General features: G+C 38.4%; 1 protein-coding gene across 3 annotated transcripts in view; it reads right to left on the minus strand.

The window, feature by feature from the left end:
• Window positions 1-1,552: 1,552 nt before the first annotated feature.
• The window catches only part of znf609b (zinc finger protein 609b), a 226,146-nt gene continuing 206,128 nt past the window's right edge, over window positions 1,553-21,570 (minus strand). For 2 of the 3 annotated variants that reach the window (XM_030124610.1, XM_030124626.1), the window contains exons 4-8: window positions 16,045-16,132; window positions 12,074-14,384; window positions 11,607-11,970; window positions 10,038-10,421; window positions 1,553-4,756 (exon numbers count right to left, since the gene is read on the minus strand). In XM_030124610.1, the coding sequence (XP_029980470.1) occupies window positions 4,713-4,756; window positions 10,038-10,421; window positions 11,607-11,970; window positions 12,074-14,384; window positions 16,045-16,132 (3,191 nt within the window). In that variant the 3' untranslated portion in view covers window positions 1,553-4,712. The remainder of the gene's footprint in view (window positions 4,757-10,037; window positions 10,422-11,606; window positions 11,971-12,073; window positions 14,385-16,044; window positions 16,133-21,570) is intronic. The other variant, XM_030124618.1, reaches the window with a different exon arrangement.

The following is a 21,570-nucleotide window of genomic DNA, read 5'->3' on the forward strand; positions in this document are numbered from 1 at the left end:
TATTTGCTCTTTTTTGTGCTCCTTTTTGCTTCCCTTTTGAGTAGTATGCACTTAAATGTTAGTTTGCACCTTCATCATATTGAACATTACAGTTTATTTTTGCACCTTACAGTTTAATTATCCAGGAGTTTTTTTTGGTCAAGGTCTGTTTTTATTTTTCTAATTTATTATGTATAGTGTCTTTGTTCTTGTGTTTTATCTATCCATCCATTCGTCCTTCAGTATTTTGCCAGTTGCTTAATTAAAAAAAAAAAAAATGCAATGTAGACTTTAATATTTCAGTTTTATTTTATTCATACTAACCAAACTTGAAAAGGCACCACATCTGTTCTTTTTAGACAGTTACTGGACAGAACGCTTGAGAACTGTAAAAGATTATCCTTGTGCAGTGGTCTAAGAAAAGGTCTCATTAACACATTCTACTACAGTAGTCACACAAGAAAAAAATAGGGGTTAAGTTTTCTTAAATTTCAACAATTAAAACAGATTAATATATTGTGAAAAACATTAGTGAGTAGGCTTTCTTTCAGTTTAACCCATAAAGAACCAGTGCTACTTTTGTGGTGCTTCCCAAATAAATTTTTGTCTATTTTTAGCTCTTCTTAAATGATTTATCACCATTTATTAAAATATCATCCTTTGTATTTTACATTTTCTGTGAAAATCAACTATTTTCCTATATTTAATTTACTTATCATGTAGATGTTCAATAAAAGCTTAGATTAAAATTAAAGGTTATATCGGAAACAGAGAAAGTTGATGAGAAAGTGAGAAAAAGAAGTGTCTCCATCCACTGTCATTTATTAAACTCCATGGGTTTTACTGGTGAAGCCATGTTGTAGAAGATGACAGTGTTTCCACGTTCACTACGGAGGCTCTGAATGTCCAAACGGGTCGTATCTGATGACCACGAAAAGCTGACAAACTGCATCTTACACCAATTACTTGGACGTATTGATCGGATTAGTGGATCAATAGGTATTATACATTTTAGATCAGTGGATGATTTTGTTTGCCAGTGGCTGTTTGGGTCTTTGACGGAGGTTACAGGAGGTTTTATATTTTAACCTGTCGGCAATATCCGAAGGGGTATTGTAATTGTTTTGTCATCTGTCTGCCTGTCTGTCCATTCAAGGACATAATCACATTATCTGAAGACTGCATTGAGATATCTGCACCAAATTTATACAGTGGATGCATCTTGGCATGGAGCAGAAGCCTACTCACCTTGATCTACTTTTTCAAGGTCCAGTGGCCTTGTGCAGTTATAATATCTGACTACTTTCAAATATAAGTAAGTATGTAATAAGTTTTACACAAAGACAATCTAATATAATCTATATATAGGGCAGTAACCTTCAACACTTAAACTATATTTGACTGGGGGGTATTACAAGTGCACAGCACATTATGTTTGACTTTGTTTAATTTGCCTAGTGTGTACAGAATAAAAGTTTTCAGTATAAATTTCTTTCAGCTGCACAGCATCAACAGCAGAAGCCAGAGAACACTTCCCAGGGCAGATTGTCTCATAAAAAGATTTATTTTTTTCCAGCCCAAATTTACAAAGGCAAGTTACAGAGTATTGTATAAAAAAGAACCATGATAATGTACACTTTACACAAACTCCTGAAGGGAAGGAGAAAGGAGGAGAGGAAGAGGAGGAGTGGGAAGAGTTCTGAACTTCTCACACAGAAAGAAAATGAAGACATTGTAAACATCCTTGCAAGCACCAGAACTGGTACTTTGGAGGGTGGGGGTGGGTGGGGTTATGTGACAGTAGGTGGGTTAGGAAAAGACAAACAAGCAAGTGTCTCTGTGTTTTCACAGAAGAATGTTCAACTAGGCACCAATTGAGACAACTGCTGGCCAATAAATATACTCTTCACCATGAAAACAAATACAGTCCTGCAAAATACAATAGCCAAGCACTTTCCAATATGCTGATAGCAAACATTACTTTTCTGGCTTTTCATACACTTTAGATATATGATTTTCACTGGGCTTTGCTTACTACTGAGATAACATTACTACTCTCAGAGAAGAAGAGAGAGAACAAATGCACTTGTCACAACCATTGTCTGATAAAACTATATGTATGCAATCTGCTGGTACTAAAACCCACTGACTTAAAATGACAACATCACAGCTGCCTAGATTACCCTTAAAGATTAAGTACAAGTCAAACACCACCACATTCATCCATTCGTCTTTAAGATGCACAGAAGTCAAAAGGTACACCATCTTGCAAACTTTGTGGGATGAGAACCTGACAACTTATTTTTACTTGGAATGTCCAAGAAACCCATCAAATTCAAGAGCCACGGTCTGATGAAGTGTTTCTAGCAAAACACAGGAAACTGGCGTAAACAGATGAGGTGGTTTTACTATCACATTCAGTATGAAATGAGAAAAACGTAAAATGATGGGATTAGAAGTGATTGTAAAACCACAGGTCATGAAATTAGGTTTAATGATGTTAAACACCTACAACAGCACAGGGAGGGAAAATAAAACCAAACAAAAGCGATTCTTAATCCTGAGCCAAATGTCATCAAATTCAGTTTAGAGCGATCATTGTTTTTGAACAAGGAAGATGGAATTGATTGATTTACAGCCCTGGTATAATCGAACTGAATGGTAATTTAAAGCCAAAATGCCAGATTGTTACAACGGCAGCCATTACGGTCCGCTGGTATCATCATCATCATCAGTGCAGTGACGGGGCATCTTGGTGCCACTTTAGTTTGCCTGATCAATGTCCATTTCACCCTCATTCAATACTCTACTCTGCTTTTGTAAGCTCTTTTCTCTGCACAAGAGTAATTTGTGTTCAATCTGTCATAACAGCTTATCATGATTTATGGGTCTTTTTTTTACATTTCATTTGCAAAAGGCTTACATTAAAGAACACACTTCGCTGCTGAGAAACTGTTCTGTCAAAGGCAGGGCTGGGCTATGGCACTGACTGAACTGCTTACATATTATCAGGTATTGAAAAATGTCATTGTTTGATGCCAAATTTCAGCATCTACAGAGTAAATCTCATCAGCATCAGGGAATGTAGGACGCACACATGGCTTTTAGACATTTTTATTAGTTGTCTTATGTGAACACAGTCCTATTACTTATGCTGTCAAGCTGTGGAGTGGAAAAATACTCAAAGATAAAACCTAAAGAGCTGAAGATCAGATTGTGGTGCATTTTTTTGATGTTATGAAACTGCTTTCAGTGTGTAAAATGTCTCTGAAATTTACATGTTATTATATTTATTTTGGTATAACTGAAAACTGACTCGGAAAAATGCAACATTTATGAACTGGTATCAAGATATTTATGAGCTAGAGCCATAAGAGGAGTGTTTTCATTTCACGGTGAAGCCACATGAGCAAACAAAGCTCAATTTGAGAATTTGACTGGATAAAACTGATAAAAACAATTAACACAGCGGTTTCGGACATTCTTTTTGCACCCTGAATATGGAGATGCACAAGTGAAGTCAATTAATTCAAAAAATATATATGTAGAAGGAGGAGAAAAATGAGCATGTAGAGGCCAATAAAAGGGCAACAACCCAAAGCATGCATCATATTAAAAGCTGTGAAAGCTGAATGCAATTATACAGTGACATTTTATACACAGTTGCCTGCTGGTATATACTATATTATGCACAGAATGGAGGCTGAAAGTCTATATTACATCAGAAAATCACAAGTGAAATTTCACATTGTGATAAAACAAAACATGAGGAGCTCAACTGAGCACAGATTTATAGGAAACCACTAAACCCAAAAATGATGCTCATGTGGCTTCACCGTTTAGTGTTAAACTATGATGAGTGGAGGCCAAAAACACACCAAAACCAGTATCAGACACATTCAAAGATGAATACAATGATATGAAGTAGAGAACTGAACTAAAAAAAACATGAAGTGTTGATTCTCCGTTGAGATGTATGCGGTCCCTTTGCAAACCATGATGACGACATCCCTGAAACAAGAAACTGAGCTTTCGAAAAGGAGAGTGGGGGAATTAATGAAGATGAGAAAAAAACTTTATGAAAACTTCAGTCTCAGGCTCTTAAGTCTCTGAAGAAAGCAGCTGTTGCCATATTCCCTCTCCCCACAAAATATAGCCAAACATTTGTCAAGTTAAGGATATACTGATGTTTCACGGCATACCGGAAACCAAAGACATAAAAGTTTCAATCATTTCTAATATGAATCTCTTTTATGTCAGTCTTTTTAATTTAGTTTGACTCCCCTTTCCCATCAGCCACCTGACTTTCCAAAAAAATCCCCCTGCCAATTTCTTTCTGCGTGTGACAAAAAACAATGCAGTCAAAGAAAGAGAGAAAAAAAAAAACAAGAAACATAAAAAGCTGTTCTGGCAGTCCAATAGTCTGTTTTTGCATTGTATTTGTTGACAGTGCAAAGACTAGATATTCAGCGGGTTGGTGTTTGCTCTGCGGAATGGGGCAGAGTGATGGCTTTGAACCTGGGTTTAGATCAGTCCTGTTACAGTTCAAGGTTTGAGAATCTGGGGGAGGGGGAAAAATGAAAAAAAAAAAAAACAAACAAACAAAAAAAAAACACCAAAAAGAGACAATCTGCCAAGCCTTGGGGCAGAAACACTAAAAATATAGATAGAAACACCATTCAACTGATGTCTAAAAGGTAACGCCCAGGAGATCTCCCTCTCATGTGAACCAGTCACATGAATCTTTGCAGGGTTGAGGTGTGACGGTCAGGTTTCCCTGGAAGAAACAAAACAATACAGAAGAAATGAGCTTCTAACATCATATATTCACCTACACATTAAAGGATGCACATACTCATCATTACATAAGCTTCATTGAAAATATTCCACAATGGCATAACAGTATCCTTAGTGTTTAGAATAAAGAGTTCTGATGTTATGTCGGAAATGTCACAGTACTGTAAAGACCAAATCGTTGCAGAAATCACAGCATTTGTTCAAACGGCTGAATTTTATTATGAAGTTTACAAGGTTATGTTAACTGCTGTTTTTTGATCCACAGTTCAGATTAAACTGTGACAGTTCTGAGTGTTTGGATGATTCCAAACAAGAGCTGTAACTACCAATTATTTTTGTAATCAATTAATCTATTGATTATTTCCATCAATTAGATTCAATTAAATGGTTATCTGAGTAAGTGAAAAAAATATAGTAAAAATGTGACACAGTCATGTCTGAAAATGACAACAACTTGTCCTTTATTCCAGAACCAGCTGAAACAACAACCACTAAAAGTCAAAGGATATATAAAAGATATCTATATAGAAATAACAATAACAATAGTATCAAAGTATATAAAAAAATATCTACAGAAATAAACAACAAACAAGTCAAATGACATCTGCAAACAATATGTGCACTGCAGTCTGCAGTGGAACCAATGTTTAGCAGCAAAATCAAGGGAACAAAGCTTCAATTCAGGAAAACTGTAATTCAATAAATTCTTTAAAATGCATTTGAGTTGATTAATTGATTAATCATTTCAGCTATATTCCAAACAGATCTTTAGTGCAGCTACTGACAACAAAAACTGTACAGAAAACAGAGGTGATTTGTGATATACAGGGTGTCCCATAAGTCTCCATACATAGGAGACATAATACATATTGTTCTAACATGTATTTCTTTATATTTCTTCTTTATAGTTCTTCAGCAGACACGCACTGAAATGTGTTCCCGACAAAATGGCAGTCATATAGAGCATATTATATAAATAAAAATGGTTTATGTCAAGAAAAGTTTATTTTTCCTATGTATGGAGACTTATGGGACACCCTGTATAATGTAAACTATCAGTAGCTTGTGAAGATAAGACACTTATTTTTTTAATTATAAATGTTATTTTGACTTTTTTTTAGACAGTTTGATTGTTGTTGATGATAACCTTCTATCTATCTATTACAATATCTGCCATCACTTACCGCTGCAATTCATCATTTGGAAAAAACAAAACAAAACAAAAAAACTAAAACATTTAGTCTTTAATTTCTATTTTCTTTAACCTTAACCTGAATTGAAAGTTTGGAATATTACATAATCCCTTCATGCTTGTGTATTAGTAACAACTTGGCTCTTTATTAGTCATTATTAAGGTTTAGAAATTATTAAAGTCGTATTCCGCTCTTATCCTTCAAGTACTAGAAGAGTAGACCGCCAGTTTACAGTCTTTACCATTTTGGGGTCAGAATTCATGGATATATAAATATTAAGCACTTGATTTGTAATTATTTTTTTTAATTTACTCAAGTGTATGAATAATAATGATGATCTATACTGTTCACCTAAAGAACTGGAGGTGATAGGATTATTTTGGCTACGTTCAGATTGCAGGCAAATGCGGCCAAATCTGATTTTTTGCCACTATGTGACCTGTATCCGATCTGTTAAAGACAGTATGAACAGCACAAATCCGATTTTTTTTCAAATCTGACCCAGGTCACTTTCATGTGTGGTCCTAAATCCAATGCGTATCTGATATTTTGTAATGCCACTTCAGTCTCGACAGCCAGGTCCTTTATGTCATTGAAATGCCTCAAACGTCACAATTCTGTGTCCTAGCAGTGCTACTTCTGTTAACATAGTGTGTGTCTACGTGGTCTCATATTACATCAAGACCTCTTTTGTAAATGTGTGTCACTTCAGGGTCGCATTCAGTTCATACTTAAAACTGATAGATTTTGCATTTAATGTGTAATATGAACGAGCACACCTAAAAAAAATCGGATTTCACCAAAAAGTCCAAATTGTACATTAAGACCTGCTGTCTGAACATAGCCTTTGTTCCTCGCAGGTAATAGACTCTGAATTAGGTTTTTACTTTGTCTTTTGTGATGCATTATTGGAAAAAAGAGCTCACGTCCTAATGAGAGGAAAGTACTCCTGTGTCCCTCACGGCTGATTTTGTTAATTGAGTTCCACTGATAGCAGTTTCTCATGTCCATCTAGTGTCCTTATAACACCTAACCTAACACTGTCTTAGTAATATAACATTTTCAACCTAATGAACTGACTTGTATTTAAGTCAAACTAATATGTTGTATTATTTATAACAGGCTACTGACATTAAGCAGTCATTTAGAGTTTACTGAGGGAAATTTGTTAGTAGTGATAGATTATGGTCAAACAGAATATGTGCTTTACACTAATGTGCATGTCTATATGCATGCAATTTTAATTTTTTAGTATTCAGATTACTTTACTAATCCCAGAGGAAATTGCTGTGTGTTACAGTTGCTCCATGCAAGTATAATAATATCAATATGATGAGTAAAGAGTTGTTATACATGAATGAGTATGCTAAATATTGTGTGTAATTATAATTATGTGGTTAAAGGAGGAATTATACAGTCAGGTGTATATTTTATATTTATGGTTTTATATTTAACTTATTGGTGTTTGAAATCCTTTTTTTTTTTTGTTACCATTTCTAATTTTCTTATTTCTATCTCTAGGATGTTGTTTGTTAATTATTTCTACTGTTATCCTTTTCACTCAACATTTCAAGACAAATCCCTCTTACAGTGAAAACAACACACTTTGTAATTTCTGATTCTGATTAATATTGATTAAAAAAAAAACAGTAAACGGTGACCTATGAGTGCTTATTAAAAGGGGCAGTAGATTCAGTTCTTCACTTTCTTCCATCATATGTTACATAACTGGACTGGACTTGACCTGTGTGCTTCATATATAAATCAGTGTAATTCTGCAGAGCTGCCACTAGATGTCACTACAGGCTGCTGAAGCTTGGAAATGTGGAAGGCTCATTTCATGTCTATATTATCAACACTGTGATCCATTTGTCCTCACAGGACCTGCTTAGGATGGATGTGCAGAGGGAGTAAATGCTGTGCTGCATGTTGTTCTCGACTGCAGCAGAGCTTTGTTTGGACACGCTTTCATTTTTAACAGGTTGCTGCCTTTGAATGTGAGAGTGCTATAAAGACCAAGTAGAGGAGGGGATTGTTTTCATCGGGTTGTACCGCTGCCAGCACACACAAGTCATGGTGTAAATCTTTTTGGTTGGAATTTGGTGTGTTGTATCCGTGCAGTGTTCTATCTGCCACCTGCCATGCCCTGCTATGCAAACACAAGCTGTCAGTTTACCTCCATGTCTCGGTAGGCTCGCCATTTGTTTCATTGTCAGTCTTTTGCCTGTCTCTGCAGCTAATGGGGCTTACTGTTCTCATCTCAGCACTGGTTGATAAAAGAAGGGGGGTGCAGTTTGTTGACTGGCAACAATAGCTGATGAGAACAGACCTGCAGCTATCATTAATATTGCCTATTTAGGCTTGAAGTCCTTGCATATCATTACAGTAAATCATGTTTTCTAAGTTGATGATGAATTCTGCAGTCATTTATTCTTTAATTTTGCAGCTGCAGTGTACATATTATTTGTAGATGTCATTTGACTTGTTTGTTATTTTATATCTAGATATTTTTATATAGGGCGGCATGGTGGTGCAGTAGATAGTACTGTCGCCTAACAGCAAGAAGGTCCTGAGTTCGATTCTAACACTGAGGCCTTTCTGTGTAGAGTTTGGATGTTCTCCTGTGTTTGCGTGGGTACTCTGGTGTCCACCCACCATCCAAACACGTGCTAATAGGTTGATTTTTTGTTCATCTCTATGCTTTCTCTGTTAACAATAGGCTTAAAACCTTCCTCTTTGATGAAGCTTATAGATAGGGCAACTCAGGCTGCTCTTATGCTGCAACAGGCCTACACTACTGGGAGATTCCCCATGATACACTAAGCTCTTCTCTGCTCCTCGTCTTGTGTGACCTCCCCGCCCCACTAGACTTCTTCCTTTCATATCTCTCTCTCTCCCTCTACAGAAGATGGATGGATATTTTTATATATACTTTTATACTGTCGTTATTTTTAACTGTTACTTCTATTTTTATACTTGTTAGATTTAAAATAATAACAAAAATGTGAGTAAAGCTTAAAATCCTTATAACAGTTTTTATTTCCATGCATTGGGAACACTGCACATTATATTCTAAATCAAAACATGAAGAAAAATGTATAAATTCTTTAAATTACTTTACAGAAAATGAATATTGGGCTGTTAAAAAAATAGTGCATTTTTCTTTACACCCATTTCAAGGGCATTTCCTCTTCAGCATAAGGTAATATTACCTATTCAAGTATTCTGACATATGCAAACTGATCCATGATCCCTGGTAGGGAATAAATAGGCCCCACACCACTGCAAGAGAAACATTCCCATATTATGGTGCTAACATCACTGTCTTCAGAGTGTACTGTGGCTTGAATTCAGTGTTTGGGGGTCTCCTGACAAATTGTCTGTGGCCCTTGGACCCAAAAAGAACAATCTTACTTTCATCCGTCCACAAAATGTTTCTCCATTTCTCTGTAGGCCAGTTGATGTTTTCTTTGGCTAATTGTATCCTCTTAAGCACATGTCTTTTTTTAACAGTGGGACTTTGCGGGGGCTTCTTGCCGATAGATGTGCTTCGCACAGGTGTCCTCTAATTGTCACAATACTCACTTGAACATGCCCTATTCAATTATTCAGCTGCATAGACTCAGGAGCATGCATATCATGAATGTTGGGCCTTTTGGTTTTCTATGACTACTACATCTACTGGTAAATTGTTTGCCATGTAGTAATATAATTTCTATCAAAAACAGTGATTGATCTGGTAAGTCATGTTGGACTGCTATAATTTTGAACACAACTGTATATCCTGTTACTTTTATACTTTTTGTGGTTGGTGTTTCAGCTGGTTGTGGAATAAAGGTCAAGTTTTTCAAAAACAATCGATAGCTGCAGCTCTACCAGTAAATATTTACTTTGTGGATATTCTGTTGAGACTTAAATGATATTGTATTGTTATTTAAACATTGTTTCAAACTATTTGGAAACTAAAGACTAGAATGGATGAGCAGAAGTGAAACTAATCAGACCATGACATGTTGTGTAGTGAATCCACTGTGGCAGTGGGTGCAGAGGGGTAAGGGGTGGACTGACCTGTGCTATAGGACAGGTCATATTGCCCTGAGAGCAGGGGGTATCCCAGGTGATGGTGGGAGGGCATAATGCGTTGGGAGGGGGAGGAGCGCGGCCGGTCCACATCTCGGTCTCTTTCCCTCTCACGCTCCCTTTCCCGGTCTCGTTCTCCACCTGGTCCTCCTCTCTCTGGCTCCCTCTCCCTGTCGTGGGGGGGCTTGTCACCTACTGTGGGGGATTTGCTCTTGTACTGGCTGGCGTGCTGATGCAGGATATCCAGGGCTTTGGAGTCTGTTGCTGTTTTGGTGACAGTAGGGCTAGCACGAGATTTGTCGCTGCCTTCCTCACTGCTGGCTATCTTACTACCATAAGGGGAAAATGGATAGCCTCCAGACAGGTAAGAACCTGGGAAGAAGAAAACTGACGATTCACACTCAGGTTTTTATGTGAGAAGACAGATTAGTCTTCATTAATGGCACCATTAATCAAGCTCAATAGCCAAAACAACAGCTGTCTTGTCATCAGTGAGCTCTTCTTTCCTCTAGACAATACAGTTTGTCAAACCATCTAATGAGACTATAACTTCACTGTTTAGTACCAGCATTTATCTCCATGCAATAATCTTGATCGTGACACTAAAATCACAATGTAGAATTAGAATTTTCATTTCACCTGCTCAGTAAAGTGACTTTCGATCAGCTGTGTTTAATTTTACAATGCTGTCATGGATGATGCATGTAAACAATCGGTAATACTGTCCTGCTAGTTGATGAATTATATCATCTATTGATGAAGTCTGTTTGATTCAATTCAACAATTTGCACAGGTGGTAATTTTGCCAAAGTGTTCAATATTTATTCAATCAAAAAGAGCTGAATGACTGGAACTATTTTCCGATGCTGCTTATTTCCTCGCATATTTAGCTCCACTTCCAAGTCAGATCAAATCACTGTTGACTGACAGAACAGTCCAGGGTCCTTATAGATACCAGACCAATGCCTATATAAAATTATTTACCATGCAAGTGTCTCATAGGTTTATGCAATTAATTTGCTTACCTGGTATTTCTTGGAAAACAAACCTGTTTTGTTAATAATTCAGACATCTCAGAATGAAATTATGCTAAAAACAACAGATTGTGCTGTGACTGAAGAATAAAGTACAGTTCTGAAAGACGATTTAAGCAGCAGTACCTACTGGGACCTCTAAAATGCAATTTGTGTATGGTTAATAAATGCATAATAACATTAATCGTCATAAAGCATTTAAAAAAAAAAGCCTAATAAAGCAGGTAAATTACTTCAATTTATGAACAATTCTTAAGGCATGTATAACCTGTTAACATATTAATTTTTCATGAATATGTTTATGATGCTTTTATCAACACATAATCTGATTGACATAACCATCATATAAGCTTCTTATCTGAGCCTGATATAATTATCACTATTAACTAAAGCTTTTCAACAAGGACCATACCATGAAGCATTACCTTATTATTTTTCATTACTTTCCATTTGGCATATCCTTATTCATAAACAGGACATTTGAGAACACGCACATGCAGTTTGAGTCATTGTGAAGCCATACCTGGGTAGTTCTGCATCATGACTGAGGGAATGCCCCTGTATCCAGGGTGGTTGGGGTCATAGCCTTGTCCATAGGGGTATCCATGCATGTAGGGCATGTAACCTTGGTGCTGCGTTAGTGGTGATGAGAACTGCATGTGGGGATTGGAACGAGAGTCTTTGCTAATGGCCCGGTGGTCCTCAGAGGTGATCCTGGGGTCAGTACTTTCTTTGCCCTCCTCTTTAGGGCCACCTTGACTGTCTTTGGGCCTTGGCCTGTCATCCTTTAATTTACGTTCCCGTTCTCTGTCCCTTTCATCTTTCCATCGAGGCTGTTGTTGCTGGTGCTCATCTTCGGCCTGGGGCTTCTGGCTCTCAGGATACTGCTGATAGTGGAAACAATTGACGAGGTCAGCACAGCAATTAGCATCTACACACTAAGAGAAAATATTGACAAATGAACATTTATTGTAGGACTGCTTCTCTTACCTGTCTGTACCACATGGCCTGCTCCATCCCTGCCGGACCTCTGGACTCCAGTGCTTGCTTGGAGTCTTCCTTTCCATGATGGCCCCCATCTGTCAGTTTCATTTTCAGTCCTTCAGGTTGGGACTTCGGGTCCTCCCCTTTCATGCTACCCATAGATTTGGAAGAGGGTTCAGAGGGTGAGTCCCTGGATTTGCTTGGGGGCTGTGGTGTCTTTCCAATGTCTGACTGACTCGGGGCTTTGGAGAGGCTGGGTGGCATTGGGCTTTTTTGTTTCCACTCCTCCTTCATGGAGGTTTCTCGTTCTTTTATTGCCACATCAGACTTCTTGTCAGCAGTGCGATGCTGTTCAGCCATCTGTCGCTGCCGCTCCTCATACTGTTGCCGGTAGGCTGGGTTTGTGTTCATCAAGTGGTTATGATAGGCTTGATCAGGATGGTATGCGTATGGGGGAACATAGGCATACTGGTTGTAGTAAAGGGGTTGCATGTACATGTTGGATCGCTGTTGGATAACTGAGGGTTGCTGTTGCTGCTGCTGCTGACCAGGAGCCCCACTGTCAGGTTTGCGGTCTTCATGAACCTCAACCTTCACCTTTTCCTCACCTTGTTCTTGGTCATCATCCCTTTTGATCTTAACCTGACCTTCAGCCACTGGTGTGCCTGAAGTGGGCCCACCTGGACTGGGGTTGATGTAATTGGGGGAATAATAAGTTTCATACCCAGCGTAATATGGGGAGTCTCTGTTGGGTGTCTGGTTTGGAAAGAGAGCCTTTTTGACACTTTCCCTGATGGCTTGGTCCTCCGTCTTGACTTTAACACCCTCTAATTTCCCTTCAGCATCCTCACCAGCGTCTGAGATATCTGAATATGCTGGGCTATTGGTTTTCACTGAGGAGTTGTCAGCACCATTCTGGTTCACCATGTGAAGTGGCGTAAGAGGTTGCGGCATCCCAGTGCCATCGATCCGACTAGCGACACCAATTGAAGGGCTTGGGGCATTGTCAGAAAAGCTATAAATTTTATCAGCTTCAGCTTTGATGCTTGCCAAGCGACTCTGATGAGGGTCTGAGGAACCATTAAGTAGTCCATCGCCCTTATTTCCTTGGTCACAAGGTTCAGGATAAGAAAGCTTTCCTTCTTCCAGTTTACCTCCCTTTCCTGGTGGTTTCGGGCTCTCAGCTTCCTTTCCCCCATCTTTTTTCTTCTTGTCTTTCTTTTTCTTGTCTTTGGAGCTACTGGAGACAGGATCTCCAATAGAAGGGGGTTTAGGCTGCGTGCCTTTCATTTGGGGACTCTTGGGGATTCCTTGTATCATTGGGGTAACCCCTGGGGATAAATTTGGGTTCCCAGGAGGAAAAGCATACATCTGTTGGGATGCTGTAGAGGCAGGGCCAATTGGTCGTGGTGACTTCATGTTTTTCTGCGCCATTTTATCTGACTTTGTACCAGTGCTACCCTTTTTGGACTTGTCTGATCCCCTCTTATCGTCTATACCATCATTACTGGCCTCATCAGTGAGGCACGGGCCATCTTCGCATCCATCCATTGGCGTAACTCCTATTTCTGGTTCGGCATCAGCAGTTTTCTTTTTGCTCTGCTTTGAACCAAACTTACCAGGAGAGGGTGAAGGGCTTTGGGCATCAAAGTTTCTGCCTTTTGGAGTGACTGAACGTGCTGGAGACAAGCATCCTTTCTGAGAGATAGATGCTCCATTACAGTTTCCTGGTTCCGGGTGGAGGGTTGAGTCCTCCCCGTATTCACTGTCTCCATCCAAGTCCAACTTTACATCATCATCATTGTGAGCACGAGCTTGGTGATACTTGAGACCGTTGATGTGCTTGTACTTCTTGTTGCAGTTGGGGTGCGGGCAGTCAATAAGAACAGGTGAGGGGCAGCTGCGATCAAGGGGGGGTGGAAGTGGCTCACTTTTAACAGATGTGATGGAAACACTGGCCGAGCCCACGACTCCACTGTTGGAGTTTGTCCGCATACGTTTGTTACCTTTGGTGTCCTCTGAGCTCGAATTAGGTTCCATGTCAGATGCCGGTTTGGTCTTGCGTTTTCCAGCTGATGATGGACTGGCCTTGATGTCCTCAGTGTTGCTGTTGGGTGGGGTGCGGCGCTCTGATGGCGTCTGACTGCCCCTCCGGCCTTTGCTATTAGAGGCAGCACGCGTTTTGTTGTTGTTGGTGCCCTTGTTGTCTGATGAGTTGCTGTTGTCATTGATAGGAGTGTTGCTATTAGGCCTCATTCGTTTACCCCGCCCACGTCCATTCCTCATCTCCAGATCACTTGTTGGGGATTCACAAAACCTGCAGAAGTGGCAAAAAATAAAAAATCAGTGTCCATGGTTGGATTTAAAATAAATATTGTTAGTTGGTAAGTCAGATGAAAATGTAAAATACAAAAATGATTAAACATCAACAAACTGTTGATAAGAAAAATAACTATAACTGTATCAAAAATTAATTAGATTCTTTAACTCCAAGTGCTGGAAGAACTGGATAATCCAGTTCCTTTATGCTATTGTACTAATTGTGCCTTAATAATTTAGGGCTATAATTACGGCTCTAATTTATTTTGCACCACTGCTCAATGTTAAAGGTCTTTCTGCATATCTACCCAAATACGAAGATGCCAACACTATAATAACACAAATGTCATTGTTTTCTTCCTGTCACTTCATAGCATAAAATATAAAATTTTGTCTGTCAGGAGTGAATAAACACTTTCAACAAAGACAGCTAACCTTCCAAATTAAAGGCAAGTGATTTGATGAGACAGAAGTAAAAACTGTGTGCTATGTTATCAAAACATACAGTCATTCACATGCTTCAAATAAAACTTGGCCTTATCGCTCTACAACTGTAATGTAATTATCTTTTTGTACAGTAGTGAAGGTTAGCAATCTGTAAAAAAGAGACACTGCTCTGGTATGACTCACAGTTCAGTCTACAAGAGGTACCAAACTACTTTAGACCCAGCAAGGGAACATGAATGCATACATGGCAAGATAGTGGTAGATGAATTTAGACTCATTAGAATCCCAAGTTCACATTCAGAGATTGTTGAGAGCTTTTTGAATTATTCATGATGTTTCCCTAATGTAATTCTGCTGCAAACTGTAAAGCTATCTTAGTGCAAATACAGCCAAAGAAACCTCACTTACTGTACAACCCTCATTTAGTGCACATTATTATCATATATTGTGATACATTAAGGTTATACAGCCCCTCCTTGTTTTCCATTAGCAGGGCTTTACTCTTGATTTTTTTTTTACTCTGCACTTTACAGTGCCGTTCAACAATGGATTTATATTTACATTTAGATACATAAAGATATTCTAGAATAAAGCAGGTGGTGCTTGGAAATGTATTTTACGCAACCTGTGTATTAGCATAATAAAGAAGATATTACAAACACCTAAAGCTACTACTCAAATAACACTGATCTAAGAAATCTTAGTCTTTGTGATGGAGAATGTAATACAGCATTGGAGGAAAGCTATTATAAAAGCTCCAATAATTGGATTCTGCAATCTGGCTTGTTAGACCAGTTTTCTATTTCCACAACTACCTCCTGGGACATGACTCGTAAATCCTGTTTCCCAGCGCTCGAGATAAAGAGTCCAGCACCACATAGGCAGCAAGTTAGTGCAAAAGGCTGTACTGTACAGTATATCTTTGAGCTGATGCCTCTACAGCAGATTCATATCACACAGAATATGAAAAGGTTAGGGATAGAGATGCATGAATGATTCATGCATCCATTTCAAACTTGACATTTACTACAATGTGACAGTACATTTTGTTAAGTACAGGCACTAAATAAAACCTGAGTATGTTGGTGTCCACACAAAATATGATCTACTGTGCCTTTGATAATCTAATCCCCCACACTAGATGATTTGCATTTAAATGTGTCTTTTGGCAGGTGATATAATAAAAAATTCAGCATGTTAATATATCATACCTGGGGGGAGCCCAGTCATGCCTAGTGCAGTCCAACAGGGTGCCAACATACGTCTTGTTTCTCCAAGTAACATTGACCACCAACATGCCTGTGAGAAAAGAAGACAGATTTATTCACAATCACTTTGTGCTAACAGGACAACAACACATGAATTCCCAACAGCAAACATTTCACAAGATTTATATTCAACTGTGTACACTGACAGTATCATTCAGAAAGATGCCAAATGGCTGCATCAGTATGATAATCTTTGCTAAATGGTGTCTTAATAAGACTTTCACACAAGGCATGTCTTTTTAAACTCCTTCACTTTAGGGCAAAACTGACTGATATGTTGTAAACGACTTGGGCCTGACTCAATGCACAGGATGCTGGCACATCTCACAAAGAATGATCAAAAGTAACTAGGGAAAAGCAGCAGGCATCCTCTCCATTTAAATAAGCCATCTCACAGTGGAGGAAGTTCCAACTGAAGGAGAGTTACTTGTAGGGAAATATTTTTCACTCCTAAATTGCAGTAATTTACTACCTCTGGGAGAGGTAGTAAGTGCTACAGCTGCTTAAAAAGAAGCCACCAGCACCTGGGTCTCACCAATTCAGTGTGAACAGTTCAGTTTGACAGACTGTAACGGAGTGTGTAAGAAAAGCTCCTTGACTTCACTGGTATTGCTGCAATCTATCACACTTAGAAGCTTCTGTGCTGCCATTTGGATAGTGTGAATTTGGTAGTGCTCAGTGTGAGCTACATAATCTGACCTGCACTGTGTGTGATACCTGATCTCCACTCTAAAATCTAAAATTAGTTCCAGAGAATCGGATGACACTATGTACATTTCTTCCTAATCTCCTTAGGACACAAAATACTGTTCAACATTCTGTATGTCATCAAAATGACACAACTGATGACAACTAGGGGTGAGAAAACATTTTCATTAACTGTTAGATGTCTAGTTTTTGTCTGTCAATTTACTTAATTGATAAGCCTAGTAGTAGACAGGTGAATAAATCTGGTAAAATGAGACAAAATACTGAGACATCTTTATATTTGTCTGAAGTGAACAGATGTTTGATACTGATGTTTTGTTCAGTACTTTTTCTGATATTTCTGAATCTCATCCCTAACAAAATATTTGTAAACGAGACTACAAATTAAACTAAAATATACTAAATAAAACAAAAATACAAAGCAACAGCACCTAAACTAAATTTGCAAAATCCCTTTAGCCCTTTTAAGACTGCCATAATAACAGGCTGCCTAGGGGTCCTCATGTTTTCCTTGCAACTGAAGTGTCAGAAAATGTCTTTTTTGCCAATGCTTAAGCATGTTTTAGTAAAAAAGAAAAAAAAAAACAGACTTGAAGTTTTTAGCATATTTATTGTCAGAAACAACTGTAAATGTCCATAACAAAACTTTTTGAGATTGCAGAAATAAACTTCAACTATTTTACATCTGCTCAAACATGCTTTTTGGTCTTGAACATTCAGTATCCATATTATGGCTTCTAGGGGTGGGCGATATGGCAAAAATATCATATAACAATTTTTAAAAAATAAAATCACGATCTCGATTTAATCACGATTCTGTACATGAATTTTTGAGACTAATTTGCCAGTTTCTGATCAGTGCAACCAAACAATTTCTCTATGTTAAACACAGCCTTACAAGAAAAAAATAAAACGGATAATTTAGCCCAAAGAACCTGCTAGAACATTTTTAATTTAGTTTGTGCAATTTTGCCAACATGTGCCAAAAACATAAACATACTAAAAGTAAACAACAAGCCTCTGATTAAGTGCACTCTTGAATATGAAAACTAAACTGCACTTTGGTTTTTGAGGTAGCTTTCAATAAACATGAAAAGTAAAAAAAAAAAAAAAAAAAAAAAAAAAAAAAAAAATACAGAACAAAATATCAATGTTTCAAAGAATTCTCCAGGCTTACAGAACAGGTGGCTGGTAGGTAGTTCTGGTTTTTCAACTAGTAATCAGTGTATTGGGTGGTCTTGGATGGAGGAAGAAGTCCAAATGAGAAGAAAAAGGATCAGTGTGGAACGTATTTGCTACTCTTCTCATAGAGCGCCTTTACTAAATACTTGCATTAAAGTTGTTTGCTTTTGTTTAATTCTAGCTTTTGCCTCTGGCTGTGGTGTGGCTGGTCTTCTAGCAGTTTGACTCATACTGTTGGATTAGGACTGCGCAATAATGGAAAAAAATGACACTGCAATTTTTTTTAACCCTGCGATATATATTGCGATATGAAAAAATACTGAGGAGTATATAATAGCTATGTGGTGCCAAAGTAAATGGTCAGTCTAATTAGTTGTATTACATGTTGTGGCAACAGGTGCAAGGCACTATCGACAAAGAACATATGTTTTAATACCATCCTTCTTGTAGCCGAAATAATTCCAGATAACTGATGTTACTTTTCTTTTTGGCACCAAGTCTTCATTTACGGTGATTATCTCTTGTTTGTTGCTCATTTTTTAATGTTGTTACCAGTGACTCACTCCAAACTGATTGTGATTAGTGGATCGCTGTGTGTAGTGTGTGTCAGGTACCCTTGAAATTAGATAAGAACACGTTGAGTTCATTTACCTCCTACATTGCAGGACCTGCGATGTGACTATTGTGCACACATACATCGTGATGTCGATGCCCAAACGATATATTGTGCAGCTCTAGTTTGGATGCTGACTCTATGAACAGGTTCGTAGTGTTGACATACATTATTCTAAAAGTATAATGCGACCGACCTGTATGTGGAGGACGTGGAGGACACATGTCGGCATACTGTGCGCATGTACTGTGAGCGGCACGGACTCCACGTGCACGCATGTTTGAGGTTTCATAGTCGAGCGTAACAATTTCACATTTAAAACAGGCTGATGTGCGCGGACGTCCACGGAGTCAAGCACGCCCGACTCTGTGGGGGCCAAGTCTTACATTATGATAGACTTGGCCTGCCATTTTAAGTTTCACTTTCACTGTGTGTACTCATTGTGGGGTATATGCAGCATGGAACGCGCCCCATATAAGCCCCCTGATTCCACAATCTCTCTGCTTTTTCGGATCATCGATAAGTTCTTATCCCTCACGATCTAATATCGTCATATTGCACACCCCTAATGACTTCATATTATTTGTTATTTCAGGGCATATTTTAGCCTGTGTGGAAGTCTCTGAAACAGTTCCTTTCTACTTGTAATACAGTCCCACATTGCTGCCATAAAATATTATATTGTGTTGAAATGCTTTCTGAAGCCGTTTGAATTTTGTGGATAGCACCAACGGTTCAGGAGTTACAGTAATTTGAATGCTGTAAAGTGTAAAATGCAGCGCCTGAGAGATTGTTAAATGGTTAAAGAGGTTCAATATATAAGATTTGTGTATGTGTTTATGCATAACCAGCACAACTCAGGTGTTTAACTCCTGACTTCTTTACTTATTGTCTTCTGAAACACTAGCTACTGTTAGCTTTGATAAGGAGACACTAATGACAGAGAACAAACTTCACTTATCCCATATGAAGTTTGCCTTAGAAAACAAAAACAAAACTGCTTAACTACAAAAATTATCTACACATTTTTGCCAGCTTTGAAGTTCCGAAAATCTGCAATTTCAATGCAGTAAATATCATTCATGTAAAGGAAAAACCAGCACAAAGTGACTGTGCTGAAAGGCGTTTTAAGTGGATAGTGTCAAAGAGGCAGATGGAAGATAATTTGCAATTCAAAAGTAAATCTTTGACCAAACAACACAGTGGATTAGAGCAAGTACTGTGCACAAGAACATTCAGGATTTATTGCCCCCCTCCCCCACCTCCAGCCTAATGGTGACCTCAGCTTGCCACTTCAGCACTGCAGAGAAACTGAAGGCTGCAGTGAGCGAACTTATCTAATGGCACAGGAATGCTGGCTGGCAGCTTTCAGTCCTCTGAGCATTTTATTAGTTTAGGAAACCTCTCCTGCTTGAGCCACCCCCCCCCCCCATCCCTTCACCATCACCCTCATTTCCTCTTTTCAATGGTATAACCATCCATGGCTTACAATCATTTTCACTCCTACACACAAATCACAGTTCAGACCTCATTTTTCTCCTCCTGCCTCTGGCATAAAGCAGTTGAGTGTACGAGGCATTTGTATATGTTTACGGGAACCTGCTGACACTTGGCTACAAGGCTCTTCCTTTGCCACATGGCCTGTAAACACAAGTTCTTCTCAGTCACAACTTGGTCCAACTGCAAATGTCATTTGTGCTCGTGTGTGTAGGATTGCATAGAGGTCCTCGAGTTCAGATCTCTGTCACATTAAAAGATCCCAGACCTTTTCTAAAACGCCTTCAACAGTCCACCCCCTAGGCTCTCCAAACACTCCAACACAAAATGGCTCTGGCAGCTGGCCCTGGCAGGATGTAAATCAATGCAGGCCAAATGAATGACCAGTACTTCACCATGTGCACGGTATAGTCTCCTTTGCCTTGTCCAACTACAGGTTTAGAGATTATGCCAAGAGATGTGATGAGCAATGAAGGTGATTTGGAGGGACAAACTGTTACAAAACCTTTCTGTGCTCACCTGAGATGGTAAAAGGAAATGAAAATATCTCTTTCAAAGAAGGAATGTTTATCTCACATCAGGAATCACTTGAAATTATACTTGATAAAGCACAAAAACGTGCCTGGAGGTACTAACAGGTAGTATTGGCTGATAAGGAGGACAAATTATCATTTAAAAGAAAAAAAAATCACAGCTCACATGCTGTGTTAATTTCAGACGTGTAACAGCCAATAGCAATGTCATCTAACGACACAACAAATGTAAGTTTATTCAGACGCTTTGTTGTTTATGGACGTACACTGAGATCACACTTTCTTTTACTTACACAACTTTTAAAGATACAGAAAGATGGGTAATCCTCATGAAGAAGGACCATTAAAGCAATCTAGGGCCAATTAGTAGAGATGTGTAAAAATTAAATATAGGTTAAACACAATTCAGCACTATATATATATATATATATATATATATATATATATATATATATATATATATATATATATATATATATATATACAGACCTGATCAAAATCTTAAGACCAGCTGAAAAATAGCTACAATTTACCTTTTGCACATTTGGATCTTAATGAGGTTTTAAGTAGAGCTACAATATACAAAAGCAAGACGGGGGAATGAGACAAAAAGCACTTTGAAAAAGTAATTTATTGAAAACAACAAGTAAACTGAAATAGGCTGTTTATCAGCTGATCAAAAGTTTAAGACCATCGGTCAAAAAATTACAAAAAACTCTCCAAACCAGAACAAAAAATTTTCTCAGTAGGACTCAGTAATGAGTAGCTCCACCGTTCTTGTTAATCACTTCAAAAATTCGTTAGGCCATGCTTGATGCGAGTGTTTCCATGAGGCTGGTGGGAACATTGCTCCAAGTGGTGAAGATGGCTTCACGAAGGGCATCAGCTGTCTGGAACTGATGGCCATTTTTATAAACTTCCCTTGCCATCCATCCC

The sequence above is a fragment of the Sphaeramia orbicularis genome, chromosome 3, assembly GCF_902148855.1.
Source record: "Sphaeramia orbicularis chromosome 3, fSphaOr1.1, whole genome shotgun sequence".
Classification (NCBI taxonomy): Eukaryota; Metazoa; Chordata; class Actinopteri; order Kurtiformes; family Apogonidae; genus Sphaeramia; species Sphaeramia orbicularis.